The sequence below is a fragment of the Danio rerio genome, chromosome 9 (genome assembly GCF_052040795.2).
Source record: "Danio rerio strain M-AB ecotype USA chromosome 9, GRCz13ab, whole genome shotgun sequence".
In the NCBI taxonomy this organism is placed as follows: domain Eukaryota; kingdom Metazoa; phylum Chordata; class Actinopteri; order Cypriniformes; family Danionidae; genus Danio; species Danio rerio.
The window spans coordinates 45,098,081-45,121,905 of NC_141029.1; the positions used below are offsets into that span (position 1 = coordinate 45,098,081).

Genomic DNA, 23,825 nt, shown 5'->3' on the forward strand with positions numbered 1-23,825 from the left:
ACAAACAAGAGCGTTTTTGGATGTACTTTACAGACCTATTATAGGTGAATGTTTTTGTGGATGAAATGTCTGGAAAATCGTCAATTCCTTTTATCAAATCCTCTTTCTGGATCAGCAGTCACAGTACCTTTCTGCCAGTAGGAAAAGGAAAAAAAAACATTATGAAAAACATTCAAAAAAATAGACAAAAAGCTATTGTGAAACTGATGAGACCAGGCGGTTTCCAATCACTCGCTCCATACCGAGCCTATTCTTCTCAAAAATGACTCTTCTTTGCTATTGGGATTCATTTTTGCACTTTCCTGGGCATCGAAGTTACAGAATAAAACACACACAACCCAAACATATTACTGTCAAAGTCAGACAACCTCAACAGTGATGTCAGAAATGAACTTTGTGTTACAATATGTGCAGTCTAGAAAGCTCACCGCTCAAATCTTTACATTTGTCAAACAACAAAAATGTGTCAGATGGTTGGTACTACATAAAGAACTTATCTATTGACTCTGATTAGGGTTAGGTTTCCTGTAATGCTCTTAATTTATTTCTTTATTTGTATACACGTATAATTGTAATTTACCTACAGTTGAAGTCAGAATTATTAGCCTCCTGCTTGTTTTTTCCCCAATTTCTGTTTAACGGAGAGAAGATTTTTTTCAACACATTTCTAAACATAATAGTTTTAATAACTCATTTCTAATAATAACTGATTTATTTTATCTTTGCCATGATGACAGTAAATAATATTTGACTAGATATTTTTCAAGTAACTTCTATGCAGCTTAAAGTGACATTTAAAGGCTTAAATAGGTTAATTAGGTTAACTAGGCAGGTTAGGGTATTCAGGCAAGTTATTGTATAAGAATGATTTGTTCTGTAGACTATCAAAAAAATATAGCTGAAAGGGGCTAATAATTTTGACCCTAAAATAGTGTTAAAATTTTTTAAAACTGCTTTTATTTTAGCTGAAATAAAACAAATAAGAATTTCTCCGGAAGAAAAAAATATTATCAGATATACTGTTAAAATGTCCTTGCCCTGTTAAACATTTTAAAAAAGAAAAAAAAAGAGGGGTGGGCTAATAATTCTGACCAACTAATATATATATATATTATAATAATTCTGACTTTAACTATATATATATATGTCATATATATGTATATATATGTATATATATATATATATATATATATATATATATATATATGTATATATATGTATATATATATATATATATATATATATATATATATATATATATATATATATATATATATATATATATACATATATATATATATATATATATATATATATATATATATATATATATATATATATATATATATATATATACATATATATATATATACACATATATATATATATATATATATATGTATATATATATATATATATATATATATATATATATATATATACATATATATATATATATATATACATATATATACATATATATATATATATATACATATATATACATATATATATACATACATATATATACATATATATATATATATATATATATATATATATATATACATATATATACATATATATGACATATATATATATAGTTAAAGTCAGAATTATTAGCCCCCTTCAATTTTTTTTTCTTCTTTTTAAAATATTTTCAAAATGCTGTTTAACAAAGCAAGGAAATTTTCTGATAATATTTTATCTTCTGGAAAAAGTCGTATTTTAAAAGTCTTTTTAAATTTTTTAAACACTATTTTAGGGACAAAATTATTAGCCCCTTTAAGCTATATTTTTTTTCTCGAAAGTCTACAGAACAACCCATCGTTATACAATAACTTGCCTAATTATCCTAACCTGCCTAGTTACCTTAATTAACCTAGGTAAGCCTTTAAATGTCACTTTAATCTGTATAGAAGTGTCTTGAAAAATATCTAGTAAAATATTATTTTACTGTCATCATGGTAAAGAGAAAATAAATATATTATTAGAGATGAGTTATTACAACTATTATGTTTAGAAATGTGTCGAAAAAAATCTTCTCTCTGTTAAACATACAGTAAATTGAGGAAAAAAATAAACAAGCAGTCTATTAATTCATGGGGGCTAATAATTCTGACTTCAACTGTATATATATATATATATATACAAATGACATTGTAAGTGGTCTCCAGTGGTGGAAAGAGTACTAAAAATTCCTACTTAAGTAAAAGTACTATTACTAGTCTAAAAATCTAGTGCAAGTAGAAAAAATGTTGTATTACTCAAAGTAAGATTAAAAAGTAGCCCATCAAAAGTACTCAAGAGTAGTAGCGAGTTGTATGCTGTAAAAATGTACACATAATTTGTGGATGTCTGTAAAAGTAACATTCTGTAGTGCATTTAGTGATTACTCAGTAGGCACACAACGTCATAATACATGAATATTAGGTTAGATTTAGGGCGTGAAAAAAAGACATGAAATGACGTTGATATTTGGTTGATTTAGGTTGTGTTGGAAAGTGATCAAAATCCATCATTGAGCCAACATCTTAAACCAACGTCATATAGACGTCAAATACTGACATTTATTAAGGCAACCTAAACCTGATAACTGATAGACTTCATAGTCGTAACGTCCACAACATCAAGCTGTAACGTCATTAGACATTGATATTTGGTTGATTTTAGGTTGAATGTTGGGTTCTGAAGTCTTTTTCATTTTCAAACAAAATGCAATGACCCCAAGAAAGGTACAACGTCAATCTGGTGTCGTGTTGACGTCTTGTGCCTGCTGGGTGTTTAAGGCCATTTTAGTCATCATACAGTAAATGGCTGTCATCTCATCAGTGACATATATCTTAACAGTCTCTGGGTCAATGCGTGTAAAGATTTTGGACATCTTCTTGGACACTTTTAATGCTTTCAAACATTTTGATGCAAATATAAATCGACATGTCTTGAGGTAGTTGATTATAATGCGATTGACTGTATCTTATGTGCAATTTGCGAAATCACAGAACTGATTTTTCTAATCCCCATAGACAAAAAATCCCCATATGAATACTCACTTCTGAGAGTGAATATCTGCCAGCTACAGGTCTCCAGACTTGGACAGATCTACTGCAGGTAAGTCCTAAAGTAAAGCACAGAATGAAATGTTAGAAGCAAAAATGAGAAAGAAGAGGAATCTATTCTCAAAGTAATTTCTTGTGGGTTTGTCTGCTGCATGGCCGCTTTCTTCCCCTGGTAAACTGAGACTGTCTTTTCTTTAAGCCATCGTGAAATTGAACCCAAGACTTACATCTCTAAAAGTCCTGTAGAAGGAATGTAGCACCTTCATTTTATTAATGCCAAGGGTGACAGTGCTGCAGGGCAGGGGGTGTTTTGTACCCGCTGAACTGTTGTTTTTGACCGCCTCATCCCAGGGTTTGAAGGAGTCTGTCAGAAGGATTGAGCGTCTCTCTGAGAGCCGGACATCTGTCAGCCGGCATTAATATCACAATCCCTGTGAAAAGCAGAGGTGAAGGCCAATGGCGTTATAGCAGCAATCACACGTCCTGATCCGCCACTTATTGCACTTGTCATTACATGCATAATCACAGGCAAATTATGATGACAAATGAAGACACAATATGGCAGAAATAGCAAACTGCTGAATCGAAATGCCACAACAAACACAAATAGCATTGACACATGTGCTTGACACACAAATGTTTTCTCAATGTCGACTTGAAAAGGACTTCTCAATCATCAATAAAAGTGTAATATTTGTTTTAATTTTAAACTGAATGGAGTATTTCCCGTTTCGTATTTGTGAACATTTAAATTTTTCTAAGCAAAGAATGATGATTAGATAGTGTGTCAGTCAAATCTGATGTTTGATTTAGCTAGCAAGCTGATCTCAAGAGGAAATGTAACTCTTTCACAGTGAGGGAAATTGAACCCGTCATGTTTTTTCCTGGGAATAATATTTCTAAAGGAGCTGTTGACATGGGATTGAACCAGATTTTGGAAAAAACAAAAAACAAAATAATACATACATAAAAATAAAATAATGTGTAATAACAACGGAATGACATGAGGAGAAAGAACTAAACCACTAGGCTTTTTTAATGATGACAGATTAAAGACTCCTCTCATATGGAAAACAAAGTCACATGCACTGCTCAGGTGTGTTTTTTTTCATTCATTCATTTTCTTTTTGGCTTAGTCCCTTTATTAATCTGGGGTCGCCACAGTGGAATGAATCGCCAACTTTTCCAGCATATGTTTTACACAGCGGATGCCCTTCCAGCTGCAACCTATCTCTGGGAAACATTCATACACACTCATTCACACTTATACACTAAGGACAATTTAGCCTACCCAATTCACCTGTACCACATGTCTTTAGACTATGGGGGAAACTTCACACAGAAATGCCAACAGCTGATGCTCGAACCAGCTACTTTCTAGCTGTGAGGCGACAGCACTACCTAGTGCGCCACCGCGAATTTTGTATTTTCTATTGGATTCAGGTCAGGGGATTGGCTGGGCCATTCTACAGCTTGATTTCAGCTGCTGTCTGGGCTTTCACTGCCTTGCTACACCTCCCTTTTTTCGTGTGTTCAATACTATTTCCCTGCATCATTTAATTTTATTATGCATAACTTAATTTGTAAACTACATTTGTTTACTCTGCGTATATAGATTTCTTTGGTTGATACCAGCATCTGGAGAAAATTTCAAGTCAATGACACTTTTATAAATGTTTACTGAGAAAAATGGTGACATGTTCAATAGCTATGCATGTATTGTCAAAAAAGTACCTAATTCTTACAAATTCTTACAATTTTAATTAAAAGTATTCATGGCATCAATCCTTACCAATCACCCTCATTAGGAGAGGAGAAAATCATAATAAAATGCACAAATGGGATCAAACAAATTTATATGAATTTGCATAAAAAAAGAAAAGAATTGATAGCATTTGATTTACTCTACTGAACACATCGACTAAAATGTCATTCAGTTTAGCAATAATTCAAATACCAAAACTTTCATGCAGAAGATAATATATACTCACCGGTCAATTTATTAGGTACACCTGTCCAACAGCTCGTTAATGCAAATTTCTATCAGCCTATCACATGGCAGCAACTCAATGGATTTAGGCATGGTCAAGACAATCTGCACAGTTCAAACAGAGCATCAGAATGGGAAAGAAAGGGGATTTAAGTGTCTTTAAACGTGGCATGGTTGTTGGTGCCAGACAGGCTGATTTCAGAAACTGCTGATCTACTGGGATTTTCATGCACAACAATCTCTAGTGTTTACAGAGAATGGGCTTAAAAAGAGAAAATATCCAGTGAGTGGAAGTTCTGTGGGCGCAAATGCTTTGTTGATGCTAGAGGTCAGAGGAGAATGGTCAGACTGGTTGTAGCTGATAGAAAGGCAACAGTAACTAAAAATAACCACTCGTTACAACCGAGGCCTGCAGAATAGCACTGAACATGTTGAATCTGGAGGCGGATGGGCTACAGCAGCAGAAGAGCACACTGGTGCCACTCCTGTCAGCTAAGAATAGGAAACTGAGGCTACAATTTACACAGGGTCACCAAAATTGGACAATAGAAAAATTTGAAAAACATTGCCTGGTCTGATGAGTCTCAATTTCTGCTGCAACATTCGCATGATAGGGTCAGAATTTGGCGTCACCAATAAGAAAGCATGGATCCATCATGCCTTGTATCAATGGTTTAGGCTGCTAGTGGTGGTGTAATGGTGTGGGGGATATTTTTAAGTCATACTTTGGGCCCATTAGAACCAACTGAACATCGTGTCCATGCCACAGCCTACCTGAGTATTGTTGCTGACCATGTCTTTCCCTTTATGACCACAGTGTACCCATATTCTGATGGCTACTTCCAGCAGGATAATGCACCATGTTATAAAGCGTGAATCATCTCAGACTAGTTTCTTGAACAGGAAAATAGGTTCACTGTACTCAATCGATCTCTACAGTCAGCAGACCTTAATCCAAGAATTTTTTATAATACATAATATTCATATATTCTTAGCATGACAAAACAAATAAAAGCACACATATTAATCTAAATGGGTGCTCAGCCAAACAACAAAAAGAGCAAAAATATTCATAAAGACGGCAACACCAAAGCTCCAAAAATACTAATTTCTTCACTTAAAAAGGCGAACACAAAGCTTTATAATAAATGTTTATTTTTGGAGCTTTGGTGTTGCCGGCTTTATAAATACTTTTATATATTTTGCATGACCACTATGATTAGCAAATATTTTATTATGTTATTTTATTTGAAATGTAACTTTTTTTCATATTTTGAAATTTCATTTAATTTTGACATTAAAAAAGGACACATTGCATGTTTTTAATATGGTTTCAATGTCTGTAAAACACTTTTGTAGGTTTAATTTTAATGCAGACACTACATAGGAGCGTTTAGTCTTTGACTCTACACTAGAGAACAAGTAAAAAAGTTAAAAAACACATTTATAATGTGGTTTTTCATTGCAGCTAATGCACTTTAAAAAATAAGTAAACAAAAATACAATGATAAAATATGCTGGGAAATAATCTAGAGGGAAAAACCTTAAAGGGTCACGAAACACCAAAACACATTTTTTGAGCTGTTGACAGTCGTATATGTGTCCCACACTGCTAAAAACACTATTAGGACACCTATATTTCACTAAAAAGTGTAAATTGGTTGTTTTTGCGTTATTTCAAGCAAATTCGTACTTCCTGTTTGAAACGAATTTTTGAAGCTGCGTCACGGTCATGACATAATAGCGTTGTATTCCAGCGTGCAGACTGGACGTCTGTGCCAGAGTGAGTCTTATTACGTCTTACAGTGTGATACATTAATGCATGAGTAAGGCTTGGTTCAAACCAATCAGCGCGCTCTATTGTGCAACTTCATTAATATTCATTACTGTCACAGTGTAGACGGCAAAGACGCCACGTTGTGTTGGCAAAACAAGCGTGAAGTGTTGCTTTTATAGTTTGCTGCAGTTAAGTTTCGTTTTCATTTTGTCTCTGTGAGACCGCAGACTCACGTGTGGATTAACAGTGTACGCGACGCACGACAACAATAACTTACGTGTCTAAGGAGGATTATTGTTTACCTGAGAGCTGTTCTCATCTGCAAACGCTGAGATCCAGATTGTAGTCTCCTCTAAATAAAGACGCGGCTCTAGTTGCTGGTGATTGTCCTGTCTCTACAGATTTGGTAAGTGAGCGACCAGTGCTCTTTGTTTATTCAGTTCGTATTTTATTCGTATCAAATAAACTATTGCACCGAGTGCAATAGCACTAACAGTTACAACCAAACTATAACCTCGTGTTGGATTTTGTGACTGGAATAACACACGCGGCTTTCTGACGCTACCTGCCGTGTGTATCTAAGTTTCCGGGAAATGCTGAGTTTTTTTTTTCTCTCATTCGCCGTGCGGTATCAAACATTGCATGAAAAATACACGCTTAGAGCAGCGCCTCGAATCAAATATCACGTTTGTCGGGAGGGACATTAATGAATTCCCTGAATGAAAGAGCCAAACTGCAGTTAAAGTCCACCATTTAATAATTTGGCTAATAATTCGACTACAGATGTCCATGTAAACACAGTCACATTGTCCGCTGTGGTTGTGTGTTTTGACTCTGAAATTCAGCGCACCCAAATAGACACTCCCATACCAAGCCGCTTTTCTTCCTCCGACACTCCCCCCTAAACAGAGCTGGACACGCCCACTTTTCTGACTTTTTCCAAAGTAGAGGTGTGAAAACACCCTGCTGAAACGAGGGGGTTTCATGGCCCTCAAAGTAAAGTTCTCAAAGTAAAACCATTAATTTGACTCAGTTAATTTGAGTCAATTTATTCACAAATGGAACTTGCGAATCTATGCGACAAAGCTCCAAACACAAACAACGAGGCAACCGTAACCACAACGACATTACTTGAGTATGCACAGAACTAGCTCTTCAAGTAAAATAACTAATTTGACTAAATTGATTCACAAATGGAAATTGCAAATCTACGTGACACAGCTCCAAATAAAAAAATAGTTTGAGAGTCTAAAAAATTACAAATATCTAACAAAATGAAAAAGAGAACTATTAAATTTCTAACATTGATAATACCAGGAAACAAAGGCTTTCTTGAGTCCACAAGCAATTTTTGAACTCAAGATGATGAAATAATCATTTGTAATGAAAGAAGGATGAATAATTACCAGTAAAAAAGCATTAGACTTTTAAAGCCCGCAAAAGGCACACTGACTAATCACATTCCTGATTTTAATACTAATGCATAAAAGCGTGACTGCATTATTTCTCGATTCATTAATTTGCTGTGCAAACAGAGAACTGAGATACGATCATGTTAATTATATCAGTCATTCTTCTAGGAGATGAACATATACAGAAAAAGACTTGAGACTATGAAAAACCATTTAAAACAATAATTAAATTACACAACACTGAAAGATTTAATCAATTTAAACAAACAAACCTCCTGCACCAATGAACCAACTCAAAACATACAGTAGAAACAGCATCATTAAAAAAAAACGGTGTTTGAAAATATGATTCATAATTATAAAGCTAAACATTGAATTACGACTAAAAGAAACATACAGTATCAATTCATGAAGAAGTCATGAATTAAATATATTATTTTATTGAAAATGTAGTTTCTTTATGTACAGACTCTCATACATACATACATAGATTTATATATACTATGGACTATGAAATTCCACAGTCAAATAAAGAAGTTCTCAGTGAATGGAAATTGTTCTTTCTTGTTCTCTAAAAATAATGTACCTAGTCCTCTTAGTGCCTCCCCCAGCTCATAAAACACAACTAGTATTGCAACCTGGTAGGTAAACATTAAATACACTATGGAGAATATCAATATTTAACCATCTATACATTATTGCATCGTCAGAGATCTGCCAGTCTCATGACGAATAAGGAAATCACAGAGAGGTGAAAGGCCCACAATTTCCTATTACACGCACAAAATAAAAATAGAGTTTGATTTGTGATGAAAACGGGTTGAATTTATTTATATGACAAAAAAAATGGAGGATGCCGAACACACATGGAGAAGAAAAACGCTGCGTTTCCAGTTAGAGAAAAGGGGGAAAAAAGTGGACTGAAGTACTGGTGATTGAGCTTATTGACTACACGATACAAGACAGCACACGGGCCAAAAAACTGCATCACAGGCTCCCTGACAACATCAAGCCTCTGACTGAACACCTACGGTGAGATCTGGGATTGTTTCCGACAACGCCTCAAGACGTGTGCTTGTCCATGGTTGGTTGAGTTGAATTGAGTTGAAAAGGAAGACCACGATAATTCAAGTCTTTCAGGAAGCAGTTCAACTATTTTTTTTTTGGTTCCACTTTATATCACGTGCCCTTAACTATGTCCCTACATTAAACAATAAAAGCAATGTACTTAATGTGTTATGGAAACATGGACGGATATTTTAAACACTAAAAGCACCAAGGGTAATTGTCAGAGGTCGCGTTAGACTTTCTCATTGTCTGTCATTTTGATGGAGAGGGTTGTAAAATTCCCGTCATAACCTATTATTGATCGTTATTTAATTTGCAGACTTTCTACCCACTTTTTTCATTCATATTTTAATAATCAACTCGCATGATGAGCATATAGGCTAAATTATTCATTTATTTATTTGACAAATGAACAATAAGTCCTATCTGCCTTAACTCATATCTTCCTCCTGCGTTGACCTGAACTGGGTGCTTGCCTGTGCGTAATCAAACGCATCAAGGGAGACTGATGCAGAGGCAGTTGTCATTAAATTCTGTGTCTTTGCCTCGGAAAGTCGACTAGCGCCACTTCAGCCAGCGTTTTGTAGTTAGGAAACATTCCTCCTAAGGCTGTGATCAGAACCAAGTTTGCTGGATTCTCTGAATGTGGGATTTCCCGATCCTTCAAAAAATACTACAGCATGCGCTCCTTCTGCACCCCTCTACGTTCGGTAGTGCTCACAACGCACTCCAAACCATCTGACCTCCTTGCTGCCGCTGGGTTGTTTCGTGACAGCTGTCGGTGCTGAGGATTTTTGTCTGTTTTTTCTTCATCGTCCACAGCATCCCTTTCTCTTTGTTCCCCTTTATTATTAATATCACATCTATTTGTCCGTTTAAAGAAACTTCTCACACTCGGCTGTTGTGAGATTTTTGCAACTGTATGCAGCGCAGCGGTGACATAGAGGACACAAAACAAGGATAATCGCCATCAGCTGGACAGGAGTGGGAATTACAGTTAGCTACAAATTACAATAGATCACCCTCAGCATAATAAGTCAAAATGACGGATCACCTTTCCGTCATTGCTGAAAAGAATCCGTCAATGACGGAAAATATTCGGTTAACGCGACCTCTAGTTGTTGTACACCTACTTAAAACAGCCATTGGTTAAAACTGATCCATGCACATTACTACTGTTATTACTGTTACTTAAACCCAGCATCATATTGAGTCCAAATACTGACATTTATTCATCGGGTGTAGCAACCAAAATCCAACATCTGATAGACGTCATAGTGGTAACGTCCACACAATGTCAAACTGTAACATCATTAGATATTTGGTTGATTTAAGGTTGGACGTTGGACATTGACGTCGGCCTGACTTTTAGTTCTGACCTCAACCTGCTTTTCATTTCCATACAAAATACAACATCCCCACGGTGTTGGGGTACAACGTCAATCTGACATCATGTTGACATCTCATGACATCATGCCTGCTGAATGCTAAAACACAAGCGAGACAAAAACGACAGCATGGATATAAAGGCAGTACATTGATAAATATGACTCGCTGTAGCTTAATGGTATAAATGCCCCATTTTTAATCAGGTTTATTCAAATATTCTTTAGCAGCAGGGGATTGTAAGTAAGATCATTAAACATTAATGATTGCGTGACGTCCCAATCTTGCTACTTATACAACATCCCAAAATACTTTTGAGTGTGTAACAGAGAGTATGTAAGTTTTGGGACATCCTACTTCTTCATTAATGAACTGTTATGTTGCTTAGTTCAGTTCCCTGTCCATCATTTTGTCTAAACATTTTTTTCATATTTAATTGAATTTAAGGGTCTTTCATGCGAAGAAATCTCCTCAGGTTTGCATACGCAAATTATTAACACAAATTAACGCAATTGTCAAAATAAAGATTGCTAAAAGTGAACGGTAAAAATACTTGGAAAGCATCTAAGAGAGATGACTTTAAAGTTTTAATTTTTAAATCACTCCAAGTTTAAATGTTGGGAGGTTCGATATGAATAGGGCATAGGGGGGATAACTGGAAATAGAACACAACCAGGAACTATGCTTCTATTTTCAGCTCAAGAGGTGTGGTTGCAAGCATGCAAGTTTGCAAATGTTCGTTGGAACGATGGATTTGGGAAATGCCCAATCAACAAACTATGTAAGTAATAACAGAACTTGCGACCTTAGTTGGCTACCGATGGTTTCGCAAACGCACTTCTGGTCAACCAGCTAAAACCAGCCCAGGCTGGTTAAAGCTGTTTTTTTTCAGCAGGGTTGTACCAACTTATGAACTTAAATCTAAGCACACGGTAGTTAAGGTCATTTAACTTAAAGTGGAACCATTTTTTTTGTTGATTTTTTTTTTTTAATTTTTAAATGCAAAAGTCCTCACGAAGACGATATCCTTATTGGGTTTTCGTGATGGTGAGGACAGTTGAGGATAAAGTTTCAATAAATACACCACTGTTTCAATATCCAGCCGCTCAGTAAGGCGCAAAGAGGATGGAGCCGGTAGTGGGTCGAATGGGTCCGGGAGCGGCACGGAGAAACGAGTGCGGAAGTGAAGCCGTCTGGAAGATGGAGGTGTTGGGGCGAGGGTGGAGAGAGATGGACGGGACTGTGGTCGTAGAGAAGGGTGACGGGAGGAAGGCTGGTGAAATGGGCTTCACCAAGTCATTCTGCAGGGCGAGTTTGGCCTGGAGGAAAAAGAAAAACACTGAATCACTCGATGGAGGAGGAAGAACGGTGTCCATGTCAATAAAGAAATTAGGGCTGTGTAATTAATTGAAGAGACAGTGATTATAAGGCCTAGAGTGATATTTAATTACAGGAGTCTGATGTTATTAACCATGCAGTCTGCATACACCGTGCACTTCTGAAGTGTGATGAATAAAAAAAAAAAGAGATTTGCAATTAGAAGCATATTAATAATAGTCAATTATGAGCAAAAACAAAAAAGAAAAAAAATTATAAAACTAATAAAAAAAAACTAACATTTTTGATAAAAAATGATCATAGTACATTCATAAGTTTAATATTTAAAAAAATGATGATGAATATGATGAAGAATGAGAATGAGACTATTTTAGTATATGTATATTTTTATACTTTACTGATGATAAAAAATACAATTTAATAAAAAATGATACTAATACATTTATTAGTTTATTACTTTGAAATTATAATAAAAAGATGATGAAGAATAAGCATTTAATAAAACATTTTTTTATATTTTTATACTTTACTGATGATAAAAATTCATTTTAATAAAAAAAAGATACTGATAAAATGATACTGAAAATGATAAAAAATAGATGATGAAGAATAAGCATTTAATAAAACATTTTAAAATATTTTTATCCTTTACTGATGATAAAAACTCATTTTAATAAAAAAAGATACTGATAAAATGATACTGAAAATGATAAAAAAAAAAGATGATGAAGAACAAGAATGTAAGAAGACCATTTTTAATATTTTTTATATTTTTATACTTTACTAATGGTAAAAAAAATGATACTAATACATTTATTAGTTTAAGAATTTAATAAGACATTTTTAAATATTTTTATACTTTACTGATGATAAAAATCATTTTAATAAAAAAAGATACTGATAAAAATGATACTAAAAAATAATAATAAAAAGAAATTAAGTTAAGTAAATTAAATTAAATAAGAATTTAATAAGAACTTTTTTTACTTTACTGATGATAAAAATAATTTTATTAAAAAATTATACTAATACCTTTATTAATTTAATATTTATAAATAATAATAAAAATATGATGAAGAACAAAAGTATAAGACCATTTTTAATAATAATTAGTAGAAGAGAAAGAATAAGAATACCATTTATATACCAATACATTTTATAAATATATTATTTTCTAATGACAACAATCCCCTTTCTTATCTGTAATAAAAATTAATAACTGTTAACATTTTTATTATTATAAATATTATTATAAATATTCTTATTATTCATTCATTTTCATTAGATTTAGTCCCTTTATTCATCAGGAGTCACCACTTTATTCATCAGGAGTGAACTGCCAACTTATCCAGCATATGTTTTACAAAGCAGATGCCCTTTCAGCCGCAACCCAGTACTGGGAAACACCCATACACAGCCATTCGCACTCATACACTATGGCCGATTTAGTTTACTTAATTCACCTATACCGCATGTCTTTGCACTGTGGGGGAAACTGGAGCCTGAGGAGAACATGCAAACTCCACACAGGAATGCCAACTGCCCAGCCGGGACTCGAACCAGCAATGAATATTTACTAATGAAAATATTTTAAGAATAACATATTGTAAATAATAAAACATATACAACTACTATTAATATTATTGTGAATACTAATATTATTAGGGCGAGGCAGTGGCGCAGAAGGTAGTGCTGTCGCCTCATAACAGAAGGTCGCTGGTTCGAACCTCGGCTCAGTTGGTGTTTCTGTGTGGAGTTTGCATGTTCTCCCTGCTTTCGCGTGGGTTTCCTCCAGGTGCTCCGGTTTTCCCCACAGTCCAAAGACATGCGGTACAGGTGAATTGGGTAAGCTAAATTATCCCTAGTGTATGAATGTGTGTGTGCGTGGATGCTTCCCAGAAATGGCTTGCGGCTGGAAGGGCATCCGCTGCGTAAAAACTTGCTGTTTAAGTTGGCGGTTCATTCTGCTGTGGCGACCCCGGATTAATAAAAGCACTAAGCTGACAAGAAAATGAATGAATGAATGAATGAATGAATATTATTATTAAAATATTCATTATAAATAAATGATTATTATTATTTGTTTAGTGTTAATTTATTACAATTATTTACCAATCCAAGTACTCAAAGGTAATTTACAAAAATGATACAGTATAAAATATGCAAATAACTAGAGAATATAAAATATAATAACTTGTATTTTTTTTTATTTTGTCAAATGAAATAAAGTAATTAAAGCAAATCCTCTGCAACTCCGTGTAATGCTCGTTTGAACTGAGCAGCAGTAATCACAGGAGGCGGAGCTTAGTGAAGGGCCAGCTGGACTACAAATGGTAAGTTGTTTCAAACATATTTTGCATATAATTTGAAAACTGCCGAGTGAGCATTAAACCCTTGTGATGCATTAGCATCCCAAAGAGGCTAGAAAGTGTGGAACAAACTCCTCACAGCACTGCTACTTGAGATGCGAGCAACACTTGATGAAAGCGCTTGATTATAAAGAGCATAAATAATGCATTACTGCCAGAGAGCTGGAGCTGCGCTGCTGTTTGTTGTATGGGCTGTATTTGGGTTTGGTGGGTTTGCCTGCCACTCTGTCCTTGTGCCGCCTGCTGGAGATGTGCTGCGAACAAAACACCTTACATTAGTGATCCATACGCATGTATGACCTAATTCAGTGCCAGTTATTAAAGCCTAAACTGCATAACAGGAAGCACAACTCTTCAGAATGCAAATGGTAAAGATCAAGTAACAGAATCACATCAACACTTCCATTATTTATCACCGCATGCATTATGTTTTGTTGTAAACTGCATAAATAATGATCATGCAAAAAGCAGGCAAACATTACAGTAGCTATGTTTCCTTCCACCTTTGTTTATGTGCATTTTGAAATATTGCATTAAATAAAATAAAATTAAATTGCAAAGATGTGCAAAAAGTTTGAAAACGTGCAAAAAAAATGTATGCACATAGCGCAGTTAGATAAACTTTTTAATTATTAATAAAGAGTATGTGCATAAACTATAGCCATGTTTCCATCCAAAGATGTGATTTAATTTTATGGGCCAAACTGGAATATTGCATCAAACATTTGCGAATTAAGTACTGTTTTCATCCAACAAGTCCAAGAGAACAAAATCTTCCTGATAAACTGGCTCCAAATTTCAAAAGAAAAATGGAAGATGCCCTGTTAGGAAAAGGCCCTTTTTCATATATAATAACTTAATGGGGTTTTTGCACACAGAGTTTAAATTTCAGTCAACCAGCCCCAGGGCTTCAGGTTAATTGTCATCAAATACAAAATCACTGCGTTTAAGATCTGATTTCTTTTTAAAAAACAGCGATCTTCACTGCCTGGCTGAGATGCAGTATAAAGTGGGACCAGCAGACCAAATAAGAAGCACTGCATTAAAGCATATTTTTATGGTAATTTATTTTACCCCAGAATTTTCAATAGAGTTTCTGTGCAAGCCTGCTGATAATGACGGCGCCTGCATTTAAACGGGTTTTTCGTCTCTTTTTACGCTTTAACAAGCAAATGCATGCTTAAGTCTTTTTACTGATTACATTTAAATTATATAATTCAAAATTATATAGGTTCCTTTTACAACATCGATGCTGTAAAAGGAACCTTATAAAAATATCCACATAAAGCTTTCACTGGAAGTTCATAATAAAAAAAACATGAGCTGTGCATAAAGCCCGTTGCCACAGAGATAAAACGCAATGTGCGCAGTCATGTCATCTTGCTTTTGAAGGCAAGAGATCATCTCTGCTCACACTTCTTAAAAGATTTGCACGTTCCACTGATGTTTTCCAGGATGGAAAACCACATGGGAAAACTAGGTTGCTGTTGGAAGTGGTGTTAGAGAGGCCAGCAGGTGGTACTCCACCTGCGGTCTGTGCGAGTCCTAATGCCCCAGTAAAAGTGAAGGGGACACTATTCTGCCAGTGAGCGTTGTCTTTCGGATGAGACGTTAAACCAAGGTCCTGAGTCTCTGTAATCATTAAAAATCCTATGACACTTCTAGTAAAGAGTAGGGGTGTAACTCCGGTGTCCTGGCCAAAGTCCCTCAATCTGTCCTTAAGATCATGGCCTCCCATTCATCCCCATCCAGTGAAATGGCTCTATCTCTGTCTCTCCACTCCACCAATAGCTGGTGTGTGTTGAGTTGTTCTGTGGCTGCTGTCGCATCATCCAAGTGGATGCTACACACTGATGTTGGTGTGGAGAGACCCCCCATCATGATTGTGAAGCGCTTTTGGTGTATGGCCATACACAATAAATGCGCTATTTAAATACACATTACATTACATTACTTCTTTCTTATGTATCACATTTAAAAATGTTCGGACCTCATTGTCCACCCAAACATATCCGTCACTTTCCGCCATTGTTGTTATCACATGATCTGTTGAAGCAAAATCACATGACCTTTTGATGCGCATGCTAGAATTTATTCAATAAATACATTTCCATCATAGTTTATGCACATTTTTTCTTATCGGATAAAAAGTTTATCCCACACAGATTTTTTTTTAGGCATTTTCAAAATGTATGCACATCCTGGCATTTCCATCCAGGGATATTTGTCATCATCAAAATTGTGCAAAAAAATAGATGTAAGTAAACGCAGTTACTAATAGACACACTTTTACAGAATAAATTCCAGTATGTGAATGAAAAAAGTCATGTGATTTTGTTATAAGACAGGGGTGTCAAACGCAATCCCTGGAGGGCCGAAGCCCTGCACAGTTTAGTTCCAACCCTGCGCCAACACACTTAGCTGTAGGTTTCAAACAAGCCTGAAGGACATAATTAGTTTGATCAGGTGTGTTTAATTAGGGTTGGAACTAAACTGTGCAGGGCTGCGGCCCTTTTGGAACTGAGTTTGACACCTGTGGCATAAGAGATCATGTGATGATAAAAATGGGTGTGATGGACAGTATTAATTGATAAACTAGCTGTCCGACCACATTGTAAAACATCCGAAAAGTTGTTTTGCTCATTCTATGCTTTAAAAAAGTGCTTCATCAAAGTGGTTCAGAAATATCCCTTCCAGAACTTTCTTGAGAGTCTGTGCTACCAAAGAGCGTCTAATGCAGTGGTCACGCTAGAGTTTAAGCATGCAAAATTCTGTCATACATTGCTGCAAAGAGGGGCAGGATTATACAAGATGATTAGAGCGAGCGATTGCTCCATATTTAAAATTTCTGTCCAGAGCGGTCATGCTTTGACCTTCGATTGTTCTCACGCAGTCACGTGATGCGATTTTGCAGGTCAGAGTTCAACAAGCTTGAACTTTGCAATGTAGTGAACTGCAAAACTTGTCACACGAGCTTGCATTTCTGGTCTGTTGCATTCGCTTGCGTATGAATGGAAGTCTATGAAAAGTGCAGTGTGACCAAGGCCTAATCCCAATTCTACCCCTCAGCGCATGCCCGTAAAAGGGTAGTGATGTCCCAATTCTCTTTAGCTTGAAGGCGTAGGGTTAAGGGCAAGGGGTATACACCCTTTCAAACAAAGATTTTTCAGGACCACACTTGAAACCAAGAGGTAAGAAAAATGTCCCAGAATACACTAATCATAGCTGCACCCGGAAGTACAGAGATCCACAAATTAGTATTTTTGTCATTATTATGAATTTTTACAACAAACAAACACATGTTTTAATATATTCATAACCGCGTTCGTGTTTTACCGTCATGCTTAAAAAAAAACAACTCTAAATTTCGCGATCTATTCCTGATCAATAATTCTTAATAATAACTCCTGTATAGCAGTCCCACAACATTCTGACACTCGATGACACTGGTACACCCTGTCAGAAAAGTCTAGGGGCTGTCAATGAGCTGTTTACAGAGTCTGCAATAATGTTAATGTTGTTTTTGTGTGTTTATATAGATGAACATGGCCACTGTGTAAATGCACAGTACAGTTACGATCTTATTGCTACACTAGATCGTTATGATGACACGATATATGCCCTCAGTGATCTCCTGAAGATAAAAAACAAAAAAATAACACAACTGGAATAACTACAGCAGTCGCCATCGTCTGATCTCATATGAAGCAAGAGCTCACGATGGCTTATGATGACGTGTGCAGGTGCTGTAATGCTGTCCCAATTCTTAGGTGTAAATTTTGAAGCCCTTCCCCATAACCCTCAGTTGTAAGGGCCATGGTGAAGGGTAAGGGGAGGTGGTTGGAGTACAAAAATAGAATTGGGATTGGGTCCAGGACTTAACTCCTCTAAACACCATCACATGTTTATTGTGTATTGTCACTAAGGTGCAAGTAATTTATTATATAAGAAAAAGCCTAAAGGAGCTTTTCCATTTTTCTTTTTTGATATTTGGCGCCAGTGTATCAGAAAGAAATTCGACTCATTGGATGTAAACGTTGCATTATTCGCAAATCTTAAATGTGATATTCCAGTTTTGTGCATAAATTTAATTAGCATCTTTGGGTGGCAACATAACAAGTGAAACTCAAGTGAATACCTGTTTAAGCTGGATTTCTGAGTTGACGTGGACATCACAGATTTCGCAATGAAACGTCTTGTTCTGTAAGCCTGAGCCTTTGTTCAGCTGTGTGGCCTGAACTTTGAGTTTGGACCCGGGTCTGGGGTACGCTTTAATGGGACCTGCTCCATTTCGTGCCTCCAGCATGGTTTTGTGCTTTGAACCTGATGAAATAGACAAACAGGGATGTTTTCACTGGGGAAAAACAAAAACAAATCAGTTGATTCAGTGCCACTGTTTTTTTTTTTTTTTTTTTTGGCAGGTTGATTTTACTTGGCACTTGTTAATTACTCGCAGTGGATATCTGAATTGAGTCTGCCAAAATCTTTCATTTATGTGCTGATTGCTGCTTATTTTTACAGTCTAGGGTTGTGGAATGTACAAGCACAGAGTGATTTTGTTGTAGGTATAACAATATTAAGCAAACTGTGATGATTTCATGTGCATTTCATTTGCCATTGACTCACAATTTCTTTAACTCATTAGACTCCTTGTCTCTCAATTGGCAAGAATGAGACCATCACCGATTAAAATGTCAGAGACATGAAGAGTGCCATTAGGTTTCCTGGCCTGATGTGTTTCCATGAATCAGTTCAAACTGTGTTTAAGGGTGTGTTCACACTTGGCAGATTTAGGTGTTATTAGCACAAACTCTAGTGTGATTGCTGTGCTGGTGTAGTTCAGCTGAATTAAGAAGTCTAAGACTTCTGAAACGACAAGCTTCTGTCCGCTTCAAATCTCTAATGCAGTTCAACTGAAATATGAACGTAACATGGAGCAAACACATCTAAACAAACCAAAAACAGGACAAGATTAGACCCTAAACTAGTTTTCCAACACAATCCAACACAACAGTTTGTAACTTTTTGACTTAGTGGCTAATTTATATGATCTCATTTGTACATTTTAGTATGATTTACTCATTCCCTAATGAGGGGTGTGGTTTGGAGACATGCCTCCCTTTATAAATCATACATTTTTATACTAAAGAATTTTATGAATTCATATGAACTAGGTTCTTTTTGAAAATACGTAAAAAATCGATCTTAAAAAATGAGAATTAGATGATGGCCTCCACTCGTTTAAAAGTTTTAAATATGGACAAATTTCTTACAAAAGCGTATGTATTTGCTACAGGAGACCTTTATTCCACCCATTTTTACAATGGATGGTTTTGCTTTATTGGACTTCTTTTGGACTGTTGATAAAAACAGCCGAGCGCTGCTATTGTAGATCCGGAAAACCCAAGATAATTTTTAACACAACTCTCATTTAACTAAAAGAACAAGGTCATATTTACCTAGAATGTCTTAAGGGTGAGTAAATCATGGGGTAATTGACATTTTTGGATGAACTAAACTAAAAAAACAATGTTTGGTAGATTTAAGTTAATTTAAAAAAGCAAACGAATAAATATAAATATCTTACAAATGAATGAGATACAGTGAATTGGGTAGGCTAAATTGTCCGTAGTGTATGAGTGTGTGTGTGTGAATGTGTGTGTGGATGTTTTCCAGAGATGGGTTGTGGCTGGAAGGGCATACGCTGTGTAAAAACTTGCAGGATAAGTTGGCGGTTCATTCCGCTGTGGTGACCCCGGATTAATAAAGGGACTAATGTCGAGTTCAGACTGCATGATTTTCAAAGTAGTCATGTCACAGATGTTTTCATACTGCATGACTATCTGGGCTAGCGTTTCGTCGCTGCTTTGTTTACACTGCAAGATGGATCGGCGATAGGGACTTTCACATTGCATGACTTTACTATAGGAATAATCGCCGACAACTTCGTCCAAACTACATCTCACAGCCAAAAACACGTAGTATATCTTTTGTTATTAACTACATAATGAGTAAGAAGCCTTTAATGGGGTAGAACATGTACATATTTGCTCACCTGGGTTTAAAGGGAATTAGCCATTTCTCCTCAACGTTGATAATAAACTAATTTCTTTCTGTATGAAACGTCAAACAGACACGGTTGCTCCTGAGTCCTGTCAAACCTCCACAGTTTTTCCTCCATTTCGTGGGTCCAAATAAACCGAAAAAGAGCGATTTTAACTTCTTCCCCAGCCTCCCGCTGGCCTGCAGCAGGTATACACACACGCACACACAAGTAAATGCTGCTCTCTCATTGGCTGTAGGCGATCGCCGATGTTATTTTCATTCAAAACTTAATTCACACGGCATGATTTGAATCGCCAACAGCTCCAGATATTTAGTATGCCAAATATCTCACAGGCATCGGCGACTCATCGGCGATTCTCTTTGATAGTTCATACTGTGTGATTGTCACTCACGTGCACGAGCACCGATTTGCCTGTGATTTCAGGCATTTGTCGGCGATTTCTCAAAACCTGTCGGTGAGCCAAAATCGGGGCTAAAATCACGCAGTCTGAACTAGGCACAAGCCGACAAGAAAATGAATGAATGAATGAATGAGATACAGTACATACCAAATGTCATCTATAGGCTGAAAAACATTAAAATATTTTCGCAGCTATATCATCAGCCCAAGTCTGACTCCAACCCACAGATCAAATTCCTCCATGTGTGTCTGGATAATGTTTTCAGAGGCAATCTCTTGTAGATGAAATACATCAAAGCTGAGCCAAACTACAAAAAATTATATTGACTACATAAATGTCCATGACTTCTTAATATTTAATTAGTCTCCATGACTTTCCCAGGCTTTTTAAAAAATTCCTCAATATCTCAGGTTTTCCATGATCGTGGGGGCCCTGTCTACATTTTCCAGCTCTTCATGCATTATCAATGATGAGCCTCACACTAGTTGTGATTTATGTTGTAACGGTGAGTACATTTCCACATTCCCAAGCCTCGGAGGGTCACTTCATGAAACATTTAAAGAAGAAGGCATATCGCAGAGAAAGCCGTAGGAAAGAGATTGCTCGCGGAGGCAGATGTTCTACCCACCTGTGTTGTGGGCCTCCAGCTGAGAGAGGGAGTTGACAGCCACTTTGCACAACGAACAGTACAGGAGCTTTTTGGCTTTCTCCTCCTCGGACTCCACGCTGGGCTCTGACGGGGCCGTTGGCAACGCTGCTGGTTTGGAGGTGTTCTTCAGGGCCACTGCGAGTCCTGTCGGCTCGGTGGGTGGGCTGGCATGCACGGGTGCTGTCTTGCAAGGGCTGGGCACTAATGCCACCGCGGGCGCAACAGGAGCTGGCACAAAAGCTTGCGGGGAGGCTGGGACTTTGTGCGCAGCCAACGGCTCTGTACTTTTCTCTGGGAACATAAGAGAAAGACAGAGAGAGAGAGAAACAAGGAAAGAGCAAATCTGACAGTTAGTGGTGAAGGGCTCAGAGTGTTGTGTAGTGTGCTGACACATTTTCAACTCCTTTCAGTCTTTTTTTTTTCACGATTTTGTGTTCGGGTTTGATATAAGGCCCTTCGCTGCAGGCAACCACTCAAGTTTAAATGTCAGATCAGTTACAACCAGAATACTTACAAATAGTTGTGCACTACTGACAGCAAATTACATGCAAAAAATAAACAGTTGATAATGTAATCTATTAGATTTGATCCCTTCTACACTGCAAAAAGGCTTTTCTTCCTTAGATTTTTTTTTGTCTTGGTTCTAGTCTAAATATTTAAATATTCTTAAATCAAGAAGAATTTTCTAGACAAGCAAAACATATCGTCTTGTTTTATGAAATAATATGCCAAAATTAAGTGAGTTTTACCTTTAAACAAGCAAAATAATCTGCCAATGGGGTAAGCAAAATAATCTTATGTCAAAAAGAAAAATAATATTATTTTCCCTACCCCATTGGCAGACCTAATATTGCCATATTATTTCTTTTCTTAGATGTTGAAATGTTCAAAAATGAAATGTCCTTATCTAACTTTTTTTTTTTTGCCCTCACACAAAGATTAAAAAAGAAATGTATTTTAAGTATACTGGGGCCTTTAGAATAGTTTGATTGAAAGGGATAGTTCATCTAAAAATTTAAGAAATTCAACATTTACTCACCCTCAATTGGTTCCAAACTTTTATGTGTTTCTTTCTTTTGTTAAGCACAAAAAAAGATACAGTATGTTGAAGAAAGTATAAAGCCTGTAACCATTGACTTCAATATAGGAGAAACAACTACTATGAAAGGGTTTCAGTATTTTTTTCAACAAAAAAAAGGAACCTTTAAATATTTGAAGCAAATAAAAGGTGATTAAATGATAACATAATTACAATTTTTGGGCAAACAATCCGTTCAACTCATTTAACACAGAGCTGAGTAGTATTTCTTTGTATGATATTCATATTATAAAAAAAATCAAAACTATTTAAACAGAGAAATTTAAATATCTATAGTTATAAAGTACAAAAATATTATTTAGATTAAAAAAAGAGATTGAGGAAGAAACTTGGGTTTGGGAGTTGATAAAAAAATGAAATAAATAGCTAAATACATTTATTTATGTTCAAGTCGTGTTAGGATTAAAGTCAGCATGAAACAGAAAATGTGACAGTTTTTTCTCTTTTTATAATTATGTATACAGTAAGTGAAATGACAGAAGAAAAACTGTAGGACAGAACTAACTGTTCAATCAGGATTTAATTGAATAATTGTGTTTTGCTATTGGTGGATCTCATTTAAGTGACAGGTTGATCCCGCCCTCATGCCAGTAAACACAATCATTGAAGAGTGTCATCAAGGGGAAAGAGAAGTTATTTTAACAAAAGTAACACACATTAAAATAGTAACATTGATGTGCATGTATAATTCAATTATAATAAACGTTGCAATATTCCAGTCCACCATGAAAATGAATTATTCACTCCCACTATGTGAACAGAATATAATTAAATAATAATAATAAAAATAATGTTTTAAAATAGAAATAAAATCCAGCACATAATTTTTTAGAGATGATCCGATACCCTTTTCCCCTTCCCAATACAGATTCTAATACCTGAGCTCAGCAATATCGAGTACTAAACCAATACCAGAGTGTGTCTCTACAGAAACAGTTGTGTATACTACTAGCCCTGTAAAAGGATTAATTTACGCTGTGCTTCACACTTATGCATTAAAAAACCACAAACAAATACATACAGTAAACTAGAGTATTTTTATAATTGACATTTTTTATTATTAGTCATTTAACAGTAATATTTTTTGTACTTTACTTAGTTTAGCCACAAATCAAATGTAGTTTGAAAAAAAAAAAAAAAAAAGTAGTTTTACAGAATAACCAGGGCTTATTTTGTGCCAGAACAAGGATCTGGATCCTCTGAAATTTGGC

The 23,825-nt window shown here is 35.7% G+C and overlaps 1 protein-coding gene and 1 long non-coding RNA gene across 18 annotated transcripts in view; one reads left to right on the forward strand and one right to left on the reverse strand.

The window, feature by feature from the left end:
- The first annotated feature begins 4,188 nt into the window (after window positions 1-4,188).
- LOC141376191 (uncharacterized) lies at window positions 4,189-9,118 on the forward strand. The gene is made up of 2 exons (XR_015499867.1): window positions 4,189-6,600; window positions 8,048-9,118. It is a non-coding gene; the product is annotated as an uncharacterized LOC141376191 (long non-coding RNA).
- The window catches only part of znf385b (zinc finger protein 385B), a 299,871-nt gene continuing 284,701 nt past the window's right edge, over window positions 8,656-23,825 (reverse strand). For 9 of the 17 annotated variants that reach the window (XM_087266091.1, XM_087266084.1, XM_087266085.1 and 6 more), the window contains 4 exons: window positions 21,495-21,806; window positions 18,538-18,722; window positions 14,552-14,653; window positions 8,656-12,011 (listed from right to left, as the gene is read on the reverse strand). In XM_087266091.1, coding sequence (XP_087122217.1) covers window positions 11,799-12,011; window positions 14,552-14,653; window positions 18,538-18,722; window positions 21,495-21,806 — 812 coding nt within the window. In that variant the 3' untranslated portion in view covers window positions 8,656-11,798. Of the gene's footprint in view, window positions 12,012-14,551; window positions 16,803-16,932; window positions 18,723-21,494; window positions 21,807-23,825 lie in introns of those variants that run through there. The other 8 variants (XR_015498761.1, XR_015498762.1, XR_015498760.1 and 5 more) reach the window with 3 other exon arrangements.